Source organism: Ascaphus truei, chromosome 10, assembly GCF_040206685.1.
Source record: "Ascaphus truei isolate aAscTru1 chromosome 10, aAscTru1.hap1, whole genome shotgun sequence".
In the NCBI taxonomy this organism is placed as follows: domain Eukaryota; kingdom Metazoa; phylum Chordata; class Amphibia; order Anura; family Ascaphidae; genus Ascaphus; species Ascaphus truei.
This window is the reverse complement of record NC_134492.1, coordinates 64263934-64281848: the sequence shown is the minus strand read 5'-3', so window position 1 is coordinate 64281848 and position 17915 is coordinate 64263934. Positions and strand designations below refer to the sequence as shown.

The following is a 17915-nucleotide window of genomic DNA, read 5'->3' as shown; positions in this document are numbered from 1 at the left end:
GCACTAACCGCGTGAGACAGTGTGTGAGGCACGAGAGCGCACTAACCGCGTGAGACAGTGTGTGAGGCACGAGAGCGCACTAACCGCGTGAGACAGTGTGTGAGGCACGAGAGCGCACTAACCGCGTGAGACAGTGTATGAGGCACGAGAGCGCACTAACCGCGTGAGACAGTGTGTGACGCACGAGAGCGCACTAACCGCGTGAGGCCCGAGAGCGCACTAACCGCGTGAGACAGTGTGTGAGGCCCGAGAGCGCACTAACCGCGTGAGACAGTGTGTGAGGCACGAGAGCGCACTAACCGCGTGAAACAGTGTTTGAGGCACGAGAGCGCACTAACCGCGTGAGACAGTGTGTGAGGCACGAGAGAGCACTAACCGCGTGAGACAGTGTGTGAGGCACGAGAGCGCACTAACCGCGTGAGACAGTGTGTGAGGCCCGAGAGAGCACTAACCGCGTGAGAGTGTGTGTGACGCACGAGAGCGCACTAACCGCGTGAGACAGTGTGTGAGGCACGAGAGCGCACTAACCGCGTGAGACAGTGTGTGAGGCACGAGAGCGCACTAACCGCGTGAGACAGTGTGTGAGGCACGAGAGCGCACTAACCGCGTGAGACAGTGTGTGAGGCACGAGAGCGCACTAACCGCGTGAGACAGTGTGTGAGGCCCGAGAGCGCACTAACCGCGTGAGACAGTGTGTGAGGCCCGAGAGCGCACTAACCGCGTGAGACAGTGTGTGAGGCACGAGAGCGCACTAACCGCGTGAGACAGTGTGTGAGGCACGAGAGCGCACTAACCGCGTGAGACAGTGTGTGAGGCACGAGAGCGCACTAACCGCGTGAAACAGTGTGTGAGGCACGAGAGCGCACTAACCGCGTGAGACAGTGTGTGAGGCACGAGAGCGCACTAACCGCGTGAGACAGTGTGTGAGGCCCGAGAGCGCACTAACCGCGTGAGACAGTGTGTGAGGCCCGAGAGCGCACTAACCGCGTGAGACAGTGTGTGAGGCACGAGAGCGCACTAACCGCGTGAGACAGTGTGTGAGGCACGAGAGCGCACTAACCGCGTGAGACAGTGTGTGAGGCACGAGAGCGCACTAACCGCGTGAGACAGTGTGTCACACCTGAAAGAGTAGTGGGTGCATGGATCCGACTCCAAGCAGTGTGATAATTGAAACAAAAGAGAAATGCGCGTGTATCGTGTTACACAAGGAGCGGCCGACTCCAGTCCTCAATGGCCACCTACAGGTCAAGCATTAAGGATATCCCTGCTTCAGCACAGGTGGCTCAATCAGTGGCTCAGTCTCTCTGAGCTACTGATTGAGCTACCTGTGCTGAAGCAGGGATTTCCTGAAAAGCTGACCCGTTGGTGGCCCTTGAGGACTGGAGTCGGCCGCTCCTGGGTTACACGCGCTAGTGACAGAAGACGACTCCGGGACCCAGCTGACTTTTCCTTTGCTCGGCAATGTGCGGGAATTTGTTCCTTTCCATGTTAAAATGGGTAGGAAGCAAAGAGTGACACTGTGTGTTCTCATTGGCATGTCATTACCCAGAATCCCTGGCTGCAGTGGAAGCGCTGAATGCTAAGGGATAATGGGGAAGGGCAGGGTGGCAGACTTGTGAGAGCCGTGGGAATGGGCGCACACGCGGGGTTTATTTGCGGTACGGGGGAAGGGCTTGTGTTACTAGTATTTTTTTACCCACCATTACTTATACAATGTTCATTTACATTGAAACGGAAACCGATCGTTTATTCGGGAACACCCGCCCCGTTCCACGCGGTCTGAGGACGCGGAGATGCTCGTCACCATCATACAGGGCGCTGTTTTAGGGCGTTAGTGTTTTGGGGTTGCAGTTACGTTGATGACTTCACGCTCTTCTCACCACAGGGAGGGAGGTGACGGTGACCTTCTCGGAGTGGAACCAGCGGATCCAGGATCACTTTGAGAAGATGTTCCATGTCTCCGAGGACCCGTCCGACCCCAACGAGCAGCGTCCGGATCTTGTCCACAAACGCGGGATTTACAAGGACAGCTGCGGAGCGTCCAGCCCCTGGTGCGACTACCAGCTGCGGCCCAACTTCAGCGTGGCCATGGTGGTGGTGAGTGCGGGGAGGAGGCGCTCACAGCCCCGACCTGACGAGGTTCCACCCTTATGTCCCATACACATTAGTCCGGTACACGTGGGGACGAGGAGACGCTGTAGGACGCACACGTTCAGTCCCTGATCTCCGTGGGGTGTGGGGAGGAATCGCCTCGTCGCTCTGTAGCTCCCCAAACTGTTCCTGGGTAACAAAATATCTGTTTATTAGGAACAAGAATCCCATGGAATGGCCATTTGAAGCGGAGATTTTCAGCTGGGGTTCCACAGCCGGGGCGAAGGGGGAGACCTGGGATACCTGTCCCAATACCTGTGGGTCCCCCCTCCGCTCGCTGCAATCACCTCCCCCCTCCGCTCGCTGCAATCGCCTCCCTCCTCCGCTCGCTGCAATCGCCTCCCTCCTCCGCTCGCTGCAATCACCTCCCCCCTCCTCTGCTCGCTGCAATCACCTCCCCCCTCCGCTCGCTGCAATCACCTCCCCCCTCCTCCGCTCGCTGCAATCACCTCCCCCCTCCGCTCGCTGCAATCACCTCCCCCCTCCTCCGCTCGCTGCAATCACCTCCCCCCTCCTCTGCTCGCTGCAATCACCTCCCCCCTCCGCTCGCTGCAATCACCTCCCCCCCTCCTCCGCTCGCTGCAATCACCTCCCCCCTCCTCCGCTCGCTGCAATCACCTCCCCCCTCCGCTCGCTGCAATCACCTCCCCCCTCCCCTCGCTGCAATCGCCTCCCCCCGCCGCTCGCTGCAATCACCTCCCCCCTCCTCCGCTCGCTGCAATCGCCTCCCTCCTCCGCTCGCTGCAATCACCTCCCTCCTCCGCTCGCTGCAATCACCTCCCCCCTCCTCCGCTCGCTGCAATCGCCTCCCTTCTCCGCTCGCTGCAATCGCCTCCCTCCTCCGCTCGCTGCAATCACCTCTCTCCTCCGCTCGCTGCAATTACCTCTCCCCCCTCCGCTCGCTGCAATCGCCTCCCTCCTCCGCTCGCTGCAATCGCCTCCCCCCTCCTCCGCTCGCTGCAATCACCTCCCCCAACCGCTCTCTGCAATCGCCTCCCTCCTCCGCTCGCTGCAATCGCCTCCCCCCTCCGCTCGCTGCAATCGCCTCCCTCCTCCGCTCGCTGCAATCGCCTCCCCCCTCCGCTCTCTGCAATCACCTCCCCCCCTCCGCTCGCTGCAATCACCCCCCCCCTCCGCTCGCTGCAATCGCCTCCCCCCTCCGCTCGCTGCAATCGCCTCCCCCCTCCGCTCGCTGCAATCGCCTCCCCCCTCCGCTCGCTGCAATCGCCTCCCCCCTCCGCTCGCTGCAATCGCCTCCCCCCTCCTCCGCTCGCTGCAATCACCTCCCTCCTCCGCTCGCTGCAATCACCTCCCCCCTCCGCTCGCTGCAATCACCTCCCCCCTCCTCCGCTCGCTGCAATCACCTCCCCCGTCCTCCGCTCGCTGCAATCACCTCCCCCCTCCGCTCGCTGCAATCACCTCCCCCCTCCTCCGCTCGCTGCAATCGCCTCCCTCCTCCGCTCGCTGCAATCACTTCCCTCCTCCGCTCGCTGCAATCACCTCCCTCCTCCTCCGCTCGCTGCAATCACCTCCCTCCTCCTCCGCTCGCTGCAATCACCTCCCCCCTCCTCCGCTCGCTGCAATCGCCTCCCTCCTCCGCTCGCTGCAATCGCCTCCCCCCTCCGCTCGCTGCAATCGCCTCCCCCCTCCGCTCGCTGCAATCGCCTCCCCCCTCCGCTCGCTGCAATCGCCTCCCCCCTCCGCTCGCTGCAATCGCCTCCCCCTCCTCCGCTCGCTGCAATCACCTCCCTCCTCCGCTCGCTGCAATCACCTCCCCCCTCCGCTCGCTGCAATCACCTCCCCCTCCTCCGCTCGCTGCAATCACCTCCCCCGTCCTCCGCTCGCTGCAATCACCTCCCCCCTCCGCTCGCTGCAATCACCTCCCCCCTCCTCCGCTCGCTGCAATCGCCTCCCTCCTCCGCTCGCTGCAATCACTTCCCTCCTCCGCTCGCTGCAATCACCTCCCTCCTCCTCCGCTCGCTGCAATCACCTCCCTCCTCCTCCGCTCGCTGCAATCACCTCCCCCCTCCTCCGCTCGCTGCAATCGCCTCCCTCCTCCGCTCGCTGCAATCACCTCCCTCCTCCGCTCGCTGCAATCACCTCCCCCCCTCCGCTCGCTGCAATCACCTCCCCCCTCCTCCGCTCGCTGCAATCACCTCCCCCGTCCTCCGCTCGCTGCAATCACCTCCCCCCTCCGCTCGCTGCAATCACCTCCCCCCTCCTCCGCTCGCTGCAATCGCCTCCCTCCTCCGCTCGCTGCAATCACTTCCCTCCTCCGCTCGCTGCAATCACCTCCCTCCTCCTCCGCTCGCTGCAATCACCTCCCTCCTCCTCCGCTCGCTGCAATCACCTCCCCCCTCCTCCGCTCGCTGCAATCGCCTCCCTCCTCCGCTCGCTGCAATCGCCTCCCCCCTCCGCTCGCTGCAATCACCTCCCTCCTCCGCTCGCTGCAGTCACCTCCCCCCCCCTCCGCTCGCTGCAATCACCTCCCCCCTCCACTCGCTGCAATCACCTCCCCCCTCCGCTCGCTGCAATCACATCCCCCCGCCGCTCGCTGCAATCACCTCCGCCCTCCGCTCGCTGCAATCACCTTCCCCCTCCGCTCGCTGCAATCACCTCCGCCCTCCGCTCGCTGCAATCACCTTCCCCCTCCGCTCGCTGCAATCACCTCCCCCCTCCGCTCACTGCAATCGCCTCCCCCCTCCGCTCGCTGCAATCACTTCCCTCCTCCGCTCGCTGCAATCACTTCCCCCTCCGCTCGCTGCAATCACCTCCCCCCCCCTCCGCTCGCTGCAATCACCTCCCTCCTCCGCTCTTTGCAATCACCCCCCCCTCCGCTCGCTGCAATCACCTCCCTCCTCCGCTCGCTGCAATCGCCTCCCTCCTCCGCTCGCTGCAATTACCTCTCCCCCCTCCGCTCGCTGCCATCACCTCCCCCAACCGCTCTCTGCAATCGCCTCCCCCCTCCGCTCGCTGCAATCGCCTCCCCCCTCCGCTCGCTGCAATCGCCTCCCTCCTCCGCTCGCTGCAATCGCCTCCCCCCTCCGCTCGCTGCAATCACCCCCCCCCCCTCCGCTCGCTGCAATCACCTCCCCCCTCCGCTCGCTGCAATCACCTCCCCCCTCCGCTCGCTGCAATCACATCCCCCCGCCGCTCGCTGCAATCACCTCCGCCCTCCGCTCGCTGCAATCACCTCCCTCCTCCGCTCGCTGCAGTCACCTCCCCCCCCTCCGCTCGCTGCAATCACCTCCCCCCTCCACTCGCTGCAATCACCTCCCCCCTCCGCTCGCTGCAATCACATCCCCCCGCCGCTCGCTGCAATCACCTCCGCCCTCCGCTCGCTGCAATCACCTCCCCCCTCCACTCGCTGCAATCACCTCCCCCCTCCGCTCGCTGCAATCACATCCCTCCTCCGCTCGCTGCAATCACCTCCGCCCTCCGCTCGCTGCAATCACCTTCCCCCTCCGCTCGCTGCAATCACCTCCCCCCCTCCGCTCACTGCAATCGCCTCCCCCCTCCGCTCGCTGCAATCACTTCCCTCCTCCGCTCGCTGCAATCACTTCCCCCTCCGCTCGCTGCAATCACCTCCCCCCCCTCCGCTCGCTGCAATCACCTCCCTCCTCCGCTCTTTGCAATCACCCCCCCTCCGCTCGCTGCAATCACCTCCCTCCTCCGCTCGCTGCAATCGCCTCCCTCCTCCGCTCGCTGCAATTACCTCTCCCCCCTCCGCTCGCTGCCATCACCTCCCCCAACCGCTCTCTGCAATCGCCTCCCTCCTCCGCTCGCTGCAATCGCCTCCCCCCTCCGCTCGCTGCAATCGCCTCCCTCCTCCGCTCGCTGCAATCGCCTCCCCCCTCCGCTCGCTGCAATCACCCCCCCCCCTCCGCTCGCTGCAATCACCTCCCCCCTCCGCTCGCTGCAATCACCTCCCCCCTCCGCTCGCTGCAATCACCTCCCCCCTCCGCTCGCTGCAATCACCTCCCCCCTCCGCTCGCTGCAATCACTTCCCTCCTCCGCTCGCTGCAATCACCTTCCCCCTCCACTCGCTGCAATCACTTCCCTCCTCCGCTCGCTGCAATCACTTCCCCCTCCGCTCGCTGCAATCACCTCCCCCCCTCCGCTCGCTGCAATCACCTCCCTCCTCCGCTCTTTGCAATCACCTCCCCCCTCCGCTCGCTGCAATCACTTCCCCCTCCGCTCGCTGCAATCACCTCCCCCCCTCCGCTCGCTGCAATCACCTCCCTCCTCCGCTCTTTGCAATCACCTCCCCCCTCCGCTCGCTGCAATCACCTCCCTCCTCCGCTCGCTGCAATCGCCTCCCTCCTCCGCTCGCTGCAATTACCTCTCCCCCCTCCGCTCGCTGCCATCACCTCCCCCAACCGCTCTCTGCAATCGCCTCCCTCCTCCGCTCGCTGCAATCACCTCCCCCCTCCGCTCGCTGCAATCGCCTCCCTCCTCCGCTCGCTGCAATCGCCTCCCTCCTCCGCTCGCTGCAATCACCTCCTCCCTCCGCTCGCTGCAATCACCTCCCTCCTCCGCTCGCTGCAATCACCTCCCCCCTCCGCTCGCTGCAATCACCTCCCCCCTCCTCCGCTCGCTGCAATCACCTCCGTCCAACTTCTGCCTGGCCAGAGGAAGGCGCTGCGGACCATTGCAGCACGGGAGGCCCCCTCACACCAAGGAGGGGGGGGAGAGAAAGTGTAAGAGGGGAGTGAGATGGGGGGTGTAAGAGAGAGAAACATGCAGCGAGAGAGGAGAGAGGTCTCCTGTAAGATCTGGGGATACAGAGAACGAGCGTGATGGATTAATTGCTGCCTTATTTCCCACAATCCCCTTCCCCTAGCCTCTCTACACACCCCTGTTTTGTTGCACGCCATCACACAGGAGTATAACTTTGCACTACAAGTTACTGTATGTTCCCGACGTGCTGAGTCCTGTATATGGGATTTATGCCAATTACATGTCGCTGCTGCTGAGACAGATATGGGTGTGTCCGGCATTGCGTTGGCTCGGGAGAGTCGGCAGAAAGGGACACAAATAATCTCACCAAAAATACCCCAGGTCACATGAGCACAGCACAGCGATCACCCACATACGTGTGTAAGCACTGCGCACGTTTCTCTGCCGGCGTCTCTGCTCTTCACCATTTTGTAAGCGATTTGCATGTTTCTTTAATCTATGTCTGGGATTTTCTGAGTAGAAATAGTCTTGCTGCTGTGGGCATTATTACACGTATGTGGTTCCCACATGACATGAAGTGCAGCTGTACAGGATATTGACGGTGTGTACTCTTCTATACTGGTTTTGTGTTGAGCACGCACACGCCTATACCCACTATACTGGAATAAACATAAGTGCAGTCCGGCGTCTTTCCTTGGGTAGATCCCGTGGAGTAGCGAGTAACCGTAGAAACGCCGTGGGCATTCCAACGCGCTCCGGGAATGAGCAAATGAAGTAACTTCACCGCAATCTCAGGCGTGCCCGCGGCCTTTCTACCGGCCACTCGTCTATACAGTAACGTGACATGTAACCGACACGTGTTCCTCTGGGGTTTTCAGGCCCCGGAGATGTTCACTCCCCTGAAAGCCTGGCGAGCCCTGGAGGTCACGGAGAAGAAGCTGGTGGGGCCCCTGGGGATGAAGACCTTGGATGCAGAGTACGTGAATGTAATGTAGACATTGTTACACGGGCTTCACCCCCACAGCGGGCTTCATCTCATCATGCAATGCAGCTCCGGGGGGACAGGGTGGTGCATACATGGAATAGCCGCGAGGCGGAGGTGGTAGGGGCTAATACAGTAAGGGAATTAAACATGCCTGGGATAAACACAGGCTAAATCCTACATACAAACGAAAGCCCTGGATCTAATCGGGTGTGAGGTTTCACAGCAGCTGGGGAGATTGGGTGCAAGAAAGCCTTTCTATCACCTGGTTCTGCTTCTCGGTATTCACCGGCACATAATTAGACTCGTAATTAAGCTGCAGAAGACCCGGCTCGTGTTACAGTCCCAATTAGCTTCAGATTAATAGGCAACAGCAGCAAGTGCTAAGAATAGCTGCAGATACACAATACAGATACACAGCGATGTCGAATATCATTAGGGGCCCGCCGGGGGAAACCCACGATGGTGTTCACCTTGTGGTAGATGTTTGTGTAGTTGTGAGTGTATCGTGTGTGGGTTCTGGTGTTCATTCTGCTTGTGGGGCTCGGCCCTGTGAGTAAGGAATAATGGGTTTATTTTATTTGTTTACTTAGTGACATGGTTTACTGCGGCGTGTACGACAATGCTTTGGATAACGATAATTACAACCTTGCGAAAGGATTTAATTACCACCAAGGACCGGTAAGCCTGAATGTGTATCTCCATGTTATGTATAGAGAATCTGCTGCTGCAGTGATACCCGTATCAGTGCACCGTGTCTGCAGTAATACCCGTATCAGTGCACCGTGTCTGCAGTAATACCCGTATCAGTGCACCGTGTCTGCAGTAATACCCGTATCAGTGCACCGTGTCTGCAGTAATACCCGTATCAGTGCACCGTGTCTGCAGTAATACCCGTATCAGTGCACCGTGTCTGCAGTAATACCAGTATCAGTGCATCGTGTCTGCAGTAATACCCGTATCAGTGCACCGTGTCTGCAGTAATACCCGTATCAGTGCACCGCGTCTGCAGTAATACCCGTATCAGTGCACCGTGTCTGCAGTAATACCCGTATCAGTGCACCGTGTCTGCAGTAATACCCGTATCAGTGCACCGTGTCTGCAGTAATACCAGTATCAGTGCACCGTGTCTGCAGTAATACCAGTATCAGTGCACCGTGTCTGCAGTAATACCAGTATCAGTGCACCGTGTCTGCAGTAATACCAGTATCAGTGCACCGTGTCTGCAGTAATACCCGTATCAGTGCATCGTGTCTGCAGTAATACCCGTATCAGTGCACCGTGTCTGCAGTAATACCAGTATCAGTGCACCGTGTCTGCAGTAATACCCGTATCAGTGCACCGTGTCTGCAGTAATACCAGTATCAGTGCACCGTGTCTGCAGTAATACCAGTATCAGTGCACCGTGTCTGCAGTAATACCCGTATCAGTGCACCGTGTCTGCAGTAATACCAGTATCAGTGCACCGTGTCTGCAGTAATACCCGTATCAGTGCACCGTGTCTGCAGTAATACCCGTATCAGTGCACCGTGTCTGCAGTAATACCCGTATCAGTGCACCGTGTCTGCAGTAATACCCGTATCAGTGCACCGTGTCTGCAGTAATACCCGTATCAGTGCACCGTGTCTGCAGTAATACCCGTATCAGTGCACCGTGTCTGCAGTAATACCCGTATCAGTGCACCGTGTCTGCAGTAATACCCGTATCAGTGCACCGTGTCTGCAGTAATACCCGTATCAGTGCACCGTGTCTGCAGTAATACCCGTATCAGTGCACCGTGTCTGCAGTAATACCCGTATCAGTGCACCGTGTCTGCAGTAATACCCGTATCAGTGCACCGTGTCTGCAGTAATACCCGTATCAGTGCACCGTGTCTGCAGTAATACCCGTATCAGTGCACCGTGTCTGCAGTAATACCCGTATCAGTGCACCGTGTCTGCAGTAATACCCGTATCAGTGCACCGTGTCTGCAGTAATACCCGTATCAGTGCACCGTGTCTGCAGTAATACCCGTATCAGTGCACCGTGTCTGCAGTAATACCAGTATCAGTGCACCGTGTCTGCAGTAATACCAGTATCAGTGCACCGTGTCTGCAGTAATACCCGTATCAGTGCACCGTGTCTGCAGTAATACCCGTATCAGTGCACCGTGTCTGCAGTAATACCCGTATCAGTGCACCGTGTCTGCAGTAATACCCGTATCAGTGCACCGTGTCTGCAGTAATACCCGTATCAGTGCACCGTGTCTGCAGTAATACCCGTATCAGTGCACCGTGTCTGCAGTAATACCCGTATCAGTGCACCGTGTCTGCAGTAATACCCGTATCAGTGCACCGTGTCTGCAGTAATACCCGTATCAGTGCACCGTGTCTGCAGTAATACCCGTATCAGTGCACCGTGTCTGCAGTAATACCCGTATCAGTGCACCGTGTCTGCAGTAATACCCGTATCAGTGCACCGTGTCTGCAGTAATACCCGTATCAGTGCACCGTGTCTGCAGTAATACCCGTATCAGTGCACCGTGTCTGCAGTAATACCCGTATCAGTGCACCGTGTCTGCAGTAATACCCGTATCAGTGCACCGTGTCTGCAGTAATACCCGTATCAGTGCACCGTGTCTGCAGTAATACCCGTATCAGTGCACCGTGTCTGCAGTAATACCCGTATCAGTGCACCGTGTCTGCAGTAATACCCGTATCAGTGCACCGTGTCTGCAGTAATACCCGTATCAGTGCACCGTGTCTGCAGTAATACCCGTATCAGTGCACCGTGTCTGCAGTAATACCCGTATCAGTGCACCGTGTCTGCAGTAATACCCGTATCAGTGCACCGTGTCTGCAGTAATACCCGTATCAGTGCACCGTGTCTGCAGTAATACCCGTATCAGTGCACCGTGTCTGCAGTAATACCCGTATCAGTGCACCGTGTCTGCAGTAATACCCGTATCAGTGCACCGTGTCTGCAGTAATACCCGTATCAGTGCACCGTGTCTGCAGTAATACCCGTATCAGTGCACCGTGTCTGCAGTAATACCCGTATCAGTGCACCGTGTCTGCAGTAATACCCGTATCAGTGCACCGTGTCTGCAGTAATACCCGTATCAGTGCACCGTGTCTGCAGTAATACCCGTATCAGTGCACCGTGTCTGCAGTAATACCCGTATCAGTGCACCGTGTCTGCAGTAATACCCGTATCAGTGCACCGTGTCTGCTCTCTCTAGGAATGGCTGTGGCCCATCGGTTATTTCCTGCGTGCCAAGCTGCACTTTGCCAAGTTGATTGACCGGGAAACATACCAGAAGACCGTGGTTTTGGTGAAGAATGTTCTGTCCCGTCATTACACGCACCTGGAGAGGTGAGTATGCAGAAACGGGTCAAAAACACAATTCTGACCCAAAACGCGCGCCTGTGTTATATATTTTGTATTTATATATTGTTGCATGTTGCTGACTGCAGGAGCAAAGCGGGCCATGGCGGCCATCTTTAACTCTACCAACATAGAAATGGTTGCTTTTGTATCATGGTTATGAGGTGTATATGCATTTCACATGGCTCGGTGTCTATGGCGACTTCTCCCCGTGTCCGTGTCTCACCGCGGCCTGGCTTCTCTTCCCCAGGTCTTCCTGGAAAGGCCTCCCAGAACTGACCAACGAGAACGGCCAGTACTGCCCCTTCAGCTGTGAGACCCAGGCCTGGTCACTGGCCGTGGTGCTGGAAGTCCTGCACGACCTGTAAGCCGCCCCTCGTTCCCCGAGCTTTTCCTGCTTTCCTGGCATTGTCACAATGCTCCCCAAACATTTCACTGCTACGGAGCAGCAGCTGATTATCGGGGGTTCACAGCGGTCTGTGGGGGGCTGTGTGTGAGCAGGCGAGGGGATGAGATCAGGGTAATGTGAGTTGATCTTCACACACCAGCTGGTCACAGGCACAGTAATTGTTAACACTTTGTTATTGGAACCTGATACCTTTCTTTGCATCGCTTTGTTCCTTGTGCTACACAGGTCCGAGACGCTACTCTACGGTTACATCCATCTCTCTCCGACAACTAACCATGTTTATCTTTGGTTTTGCCAGCAAGTTGCACAGTTCTTAATGAATGTAAATAAAGTCCTGAGGCTGAAGAGTTGTCTGACACCCTCAGGGTGTTATGAGCAGTATGTGGCCACCATGTCACCCATGGGACTCAGAAATATGGGTGACACAGAGACGGAGCTCAAATGATGCAGTATTTGGTGTGCGACCCTAGGGATTTTGCAGCTTTGTATAGCAATGAATGTTCTTAGAGCAGGGGAGGCCAGCTCCAGTCCTCAAGGGCCACCAACAGGTCAAGGTTCAAGGATATCCCGGCTTCAGCACAGGTGAAGCAGGGATATCCTGAAACCGTGAGCTGTAGTTGGCCGCTCCTGCTCTGAGCATTTGCAGTCAGTTGTTGTGTGTGGAAATTAGGAGTGTAGTGTGCCACTCTGGTTTAACAATACTGTAGGATAGGTGCATGAGTAGAGATATAGGGCGTCTTGCCGCCTGATTTTAGAGTAGGAAAATAAATGGAGGAAAGTGACAAACTGCAATAATCAATAATACAAAGACATGCTATTTAATGAAATGTGATAATATATTACCGTCTTCCTGCGCTCAGTTTGTCGTCTGTTAGTGACCTTGGCAAAGCGAAGGTCGCAGGAAACTCTGCAGGTAGAATGTATGCGATACCGCAGGATTACTGCCCCAGAGTTACCACTGTACGTCTGCGGCACAAACCTCAAATAAAGGATATAAACAGAGCACGGTGTGGCTGTCTTTCTTTGTTTTAAAATAAAAATGACACACTCTGCCTTAAGCGATTTCGTTGAGCTCAATTTAATTAAGTATATCTTTTATCCAACAGGCTGTCTGTGAGTAGGGTTACTGGCTCTGCACTTCTTTAGCCCAGGCTGTGCTGAAAACCTGGGTAATGCGGCAGGCGTAAGCTTATAGGGGGTCCATGTTAAAATGGATTTGAAACAAAAGGTGACCGTGAGTGCTCATTTGCATGTCATTACCCAGAAACCCTGGCTGCATTGGAAGCCTTGTATGCTAAGAGATAATGGGGAAGGGCAGGGGTGCAGACCCGCCTGAGACGTGTGCCGATGCAGGGGTTTTGTCACTTTTTTTTAACCCACCATAACTTATAGAATATATAGTATCTTTCACCCGCACCTTAGTTGTGAGCAGCCTGCGTGACATTGTAACTTTGCCCTGCTGTGTAATGTATGAGCTACACTCTCAGGATTGTAAAAATACCGCAGCATAGATTTTTTCCAGCAGGATATCTGTTCAGATAAAACTTATTGATCTTTTGACCATGTATGCAAATGTGTAGAAATCGCCCTGCGCTTCCTCTGCTGTTTTGTTTCTTGCTGTAGCAAGAGTAAGCGAGTACTTCAGTATTGGGTAGTACCTTTTTGTATTGAGACTACGCATTGATACTTTAGGACGACATTGAGCGTCCTCTCTCTCTTCCTCGGGTTAGCGGCACAATCTGCCAGGCGTTTAACCCCGGCGTAACGTCACAATCTGCCAGGAGATTAACCCCGGCGTAACGTCACAATCTGCCAGGCGTTTAACCCGGCGTAACGTCACAATCTGCCAGGAGTTTAACCCCGGCGTAACGTCACAATCTGCCAGGCGTTTAACCGCGGCGTAACATCACAATCTGCCAGGAGTTTAACCCCGGCGTAACATCACAATCTGCCAGGAGTTTAACCCCGGCGTAACGTCACAATCTGCCAGGAGTTTAACCCCGGCGTAACGTCACAATCTGCCAGGCGTTTAACCCCGGCGTAACGTCACAATCTGCCAGGCGTTTAACCCCGGCGTAACGTCACAATCTGCCAGGAGATTAACCCCGGCGTAACGTCACAATCTGCCAGGAGTTTAACCCCGGCGTAACGTCACAATCTGCCAGGCGTTTAACCCCGGCGTAACGTCACAATCTGCCAGGTGTTTAACCCCGGCGTAACGTCACAATCTGCCAGGCGTTTAACCCCGGCGTAACGTCACAATCTGCCAGGCGTTTAACCGCGGCGTAACATCACAATCTGCCAGGAGTTTAACCCCGGCGTAACATCACAATCTGCCAGGCGTTTAACCCCGGCGTAACGTCACAATCTGCCAGGCGTTTAACCCCGGCGTAACATCACAATCTGCCAGGCGTTTAACCCCGGCGTAACATCACAATCTGCCAGGCGTTTAACCCCGGCGTAACGTCACAATCTGCCAGGCGTTTAACCCCGGCGTAACGTCACAATCTGCCAGGCGTTTAACCCCGGCGTAACGTCACAATCTGCCAGGCGTTTAACCCCGGCGTAACGTCACAATCTGCCAGGCGTTTAACCCCGGCGTAACGTCACAATCTGCCAGGCGTTTAACCCCGGCGTAACGTCACAATCTGCCAGGCGTTTAACCCCGGCGTAACGTCACAATCTGCCAGGCGTTTAACCCCGGCGTAACGTCACAATCTGCCAGGAGATTAACCCCGGCGTAACGTCACAATCTGCCAGGAGATTAACCCCGGCGTAACGTCACAATCTGCCAGGCGTTTAACCGCGGCGTAACATCACAATCTGCCAGGAGTTTAACCCCGGCGTAACATCACAATCTGCCAGGCGTTTAACCCCGGCGTAACGTCACAATCTGCCAGGCGTTTAACCCCGGCGTAACGTCACAATCTGCCAGGCGTTTAACCCCGGCGTAACGTCACAATCTGCCAGGCGTTTAACCCCGGCGTAACGTCACAATCTGCCAGGCGTTTAACCCCGGCGTAACGTCACAATCTGCCAGGCGTTTAACCCCGGCGTAACGTCACAATCTGCCAGGCGTTTAACCCCGGCGTAACGTCACAATCTGCCAGGCGTTTAACCCCGGCGTAACGTCACAATCTGCCAGGCGTTTAACCCCGGCGTAACGTCACAATCTGCCAGGCGTTTAACCCCGGCGTAACGTCACAATCTGCCAGGCGTTTAACCCCGGCGTAACGTCACAATCTGCCAGGCGTTTAACCCCGGCGTAACGTCACAATCTGCCAGGAGATTAACCCCGGCGTAACGTCACAATCTGCCAGGAGATTAACCCCGGCGTAACGTCACAATCTGCCAGGCGTTTAACCGCGGCGTAACATCACAATCTGCCAGGAGTTTAACCCCGGCGTAACGTCACAATCTGCCAGGCGTTTAACCCCGGCGTAACGTCACAATCTGCCAGGCGTTTAACCCCGGCGTAACGTCACAATCTGCCAGGCGTTTAACCCCGGCGTAACGTCACAATCTGCCAGGAGATTAACCCCGGCGTAACGTCACAATCTGCCAGGCGTTTAACCCCGGCGTAACGTCACAATCTGCCAGGAGTTTAACCGCGGCGTAACGTCACAGTCTGCAAGGAGATTAACCCCGGCGTAACGTCACAATCTGCCAGGAGATTAACCCCGGCGTAACGTCACAATCTGCCAGGAGTTTAACCCCGGCGTAACGTCACAATCTGCCAGGAGATTAACCCCGGCGTAACGTCACAATCTGCCAGGAGTTTAACCCCGGCGTAACGTCACAATCTGCCAGGCGTTTAACCCCGGCGTAACGTCACAATCTGCCAGGCGTTTAACCCCGGCGTAACGTCACAATCTGCCAGGCGTTTAACCCCGGCGTAACGTCACAATCTGCCAGGAGTTTAACCCCAGCGTAACGTCACAATCTGCCAGGAGTTTAACCCCGGCGTAACGTCACAATCTGCCAGGCGTTTAACCCCGGCGTAACATCACAATCTGCCAGGAGTTTAACCCCGGCGTAACATCACAATCTGCCAGGAGTTTAACCCCGGCGTAACGTCACAATCTGCCAGGCGTTTAACCCCGGCGTAACGTCACAATCTGCCAGGAGATTAACCCCGGCGTAACGCCACAATCTGCCAGGAGATTAACCCCGGCGTAACGTCACAATCTGCCAGGCGTTTAACCCCGGCGTAACGTCACAATCTGCCAGGCGTTTAACCCCGGCGTAACGTCACAATCTGCCAGGAGTTTAACCCCGGCGTAACGTCACAATCTGCCAGGCGTTTAACCCCGGCGTAACGTCACAATCTGCCAGGCGTTTAACCCCGGCGTAACGTCACAATCTGCCAGGCGTTTAACCCCGGCGTAACGTCACAATCTGCCAGGCGTTTAACCCCGGCGTAACGTCACAATCTGCCAGGCGTTTAACCCCGGCGTAACGTCACAATCTGCCAGGAGATTAACCCCGGCGTAACGCCACAATCTGCCAGGAGATTAACCCCGGCGTAACGTCACAATCTGCCAGGCGTTTAACCCCGGCGTAACGTCACAATCTGCCAGGCGTTTAACCGCGGCGTAACGTCACAATCTGCCAGGCGTTTAACCCCGGCGTAACGTCACAATCTGCCAGGCGTTTAACCCCGGCGTAACGTCACAATCTGCCAGGAGATTAACCCCGGCGTAACGTCACAATCTGCCAGGCGTTTAACCCCGGCGTAACGTCACAATCTGCCAGGCGTTTAACCCCGGCGTAACGTCACAATCTGCCAGGAGATTAACCCCGGCGTAACGTCACAATCTGCCAGGAGATTAACCCCGGCGTAACGCCACAATCTGCCAGGAGTTTAACCCCGGCGTAACGTCACAATCTGCCAGGCGTTTAACCCCGGCGTAACGTCACAATCTGCCAGGCGTTTAACCCCGGCGTAACGTCACAATCTGCCAGGCGTTTAACCCCGGCGTAACGTCACAATCTGCCAGGAGATTAACCGCGGCGTAACGTCACAATCTGCCAGGCGTTTAACCCCGGCGTAACGTCACAATCTGCCAGGAGTTTAACCGCGGCGTAACGTCACAATCTGCCAGGCGTTTAACCCCGGCGTAACGTCACAATCTGCCAGGCGTTTAACCCCGGCGTAACGTCACAATCTGCCAGGCGTTTAACCCCGGCGTAACGTCACAATCTGCCAGGAGATTAACCCCGGCGTAACGTCACAATCTGCCAGGAGATTAACCCCGGCGTAACGTCACAATCTGCCAGGCGTTTAACCCCGGCGTAACGTCACAATCTGCCAGGAGATTAACCCCGGCGTAACGCCACAATCTGCCAGGCGTTTAACCCCGGCGTAACGTCACAGTCTGCCAGGCGTTTAACCCCGGCGTAACGTCACAATCTGCCAGGAGATTAACCGCGGCGTAACGTCACAATCTGCCAGGCGTTTAACCCCGGCGTAACGTCACAATCTGCCAGAGTTTAACCCCGGCGTAACGTCACAATCTGCCAGGCGTTTAACCCCGGCGTAACGCCACAATCTGCCAGGCGTTTAACCCCGGCGTAACGCCACAATCTCATCCCGAGGAAGAGCGAGAACTCGACGGATCAGACGTTTGTTCACAACTGTTTCTCTGCGACGATTCTCTGCCAGTGGTTGGCCGCAGCCGCTTCACCCATAAGGGTGACAGCGGAGAGATGTCCCGGGGGCGGAGAGATATCCCGGGGGCGGAGAGATGTCCCGGGGGCGGAGAGATGTCCCGGGGGCGGAGAGATGTCCCGGGGGCGGAGAGATGTCCCGGGGGCGGAGAGATGTCCCGGGGGCGGAGAGATGTCCCGGGGGCGGAGAGATGTCCCGGGGGCGGAGAGATGTCCCGGGATGAGTTGATTGGCAGCGGAGAGATGTCCCGGGATGAGTTGAGTGGCAGCGGAGAGATGTCCTGGGGTGAGTTGAGTGGCAGCGGAGAGATGTCCCGGGGTGAGTTGAGTGGCAGCGGAGAGATGTCCCGGGGTGAGTTGAGGGGCGGCAGAGAGATGTCCCGGGAGCGGAGAGATGTCCCAGGGGTGAGTTGAGGGGCGGCAGAGAGATGTCCCGGGAGCGGAGAGATGTCCCGGGGTGAGTTGAGTGGCAGCAGAGAGATGTCCCGGGGGTGGAGAGATGTCCCAGGGGCCGAGAGATGTCCCAGGGGCGGAGAGATGTCCCAGGGGCGGAGAGATGTCCCCGGGGCGGAGAGATGTCCCGGGGGCGGAGAGATGTCCCGGGGGCGGAGAGATGTCCCGGGGGCGGAGAGATGTCCCGGGGGCGGAGAGATGTCC

General features: G+C 57.1%; 1 protein-coding gene and 1 long non-coding RNA gene across 5 annotated transcripts in view; one reads left to right on the top strand and one right to left on the bottom strand.

Annotated features, from left to right (window-relative positions):
- The window catches only part of AGL (amylo-alpha-1,6-glucosidase and 4-alpha-glucanotransferase), a 340722-nt gene extending 328132 nt beyond the window's left edge, over window positions 1-12590 (top strand). For all 4 annotated transcript variants that reach the window (XM_075617125.1, XM_075617126.1, XM_075617123.1 and 1 more), the window contains exons 30-34: window positions 1886-2097; window positions 7710-7807; window positions 8407-8494; window positions 11034-11167; window positions 11430-12590. In XM_075617125.1, coding sequence (XP_075473240.1) covers window positions 1886-2097; window positions 7710-7807; window positions 8407-8494; window positions 11034-11167; window positions 11430-11547 — 650 coding nt within the window. In that variant the 3' untranslated portion in view covers window positions 11548-12590. The remainder of the gene's footprint in view (window positions 1-1885; window positions 2098-7709; window positions 7808-8406; window positions 8495-11033; window positions 11168-11429) is intronic.
- On the bottom strand, window positions 1727-8570 carry LOC142504023 (uncharacterized). Its single transcript, XR_012804164.1, has 2 exons — window positions 6759-8570; window positions 1727-2280 (listed from the first exon to the last, which is right to left on the bottom strand). It is a non-coding gene; the product is annotated as an uncharacterized LOC142504023 (long non-coding RNA).
- Window positions 12591-17915: the final 5325 nt, after the last annotated feature.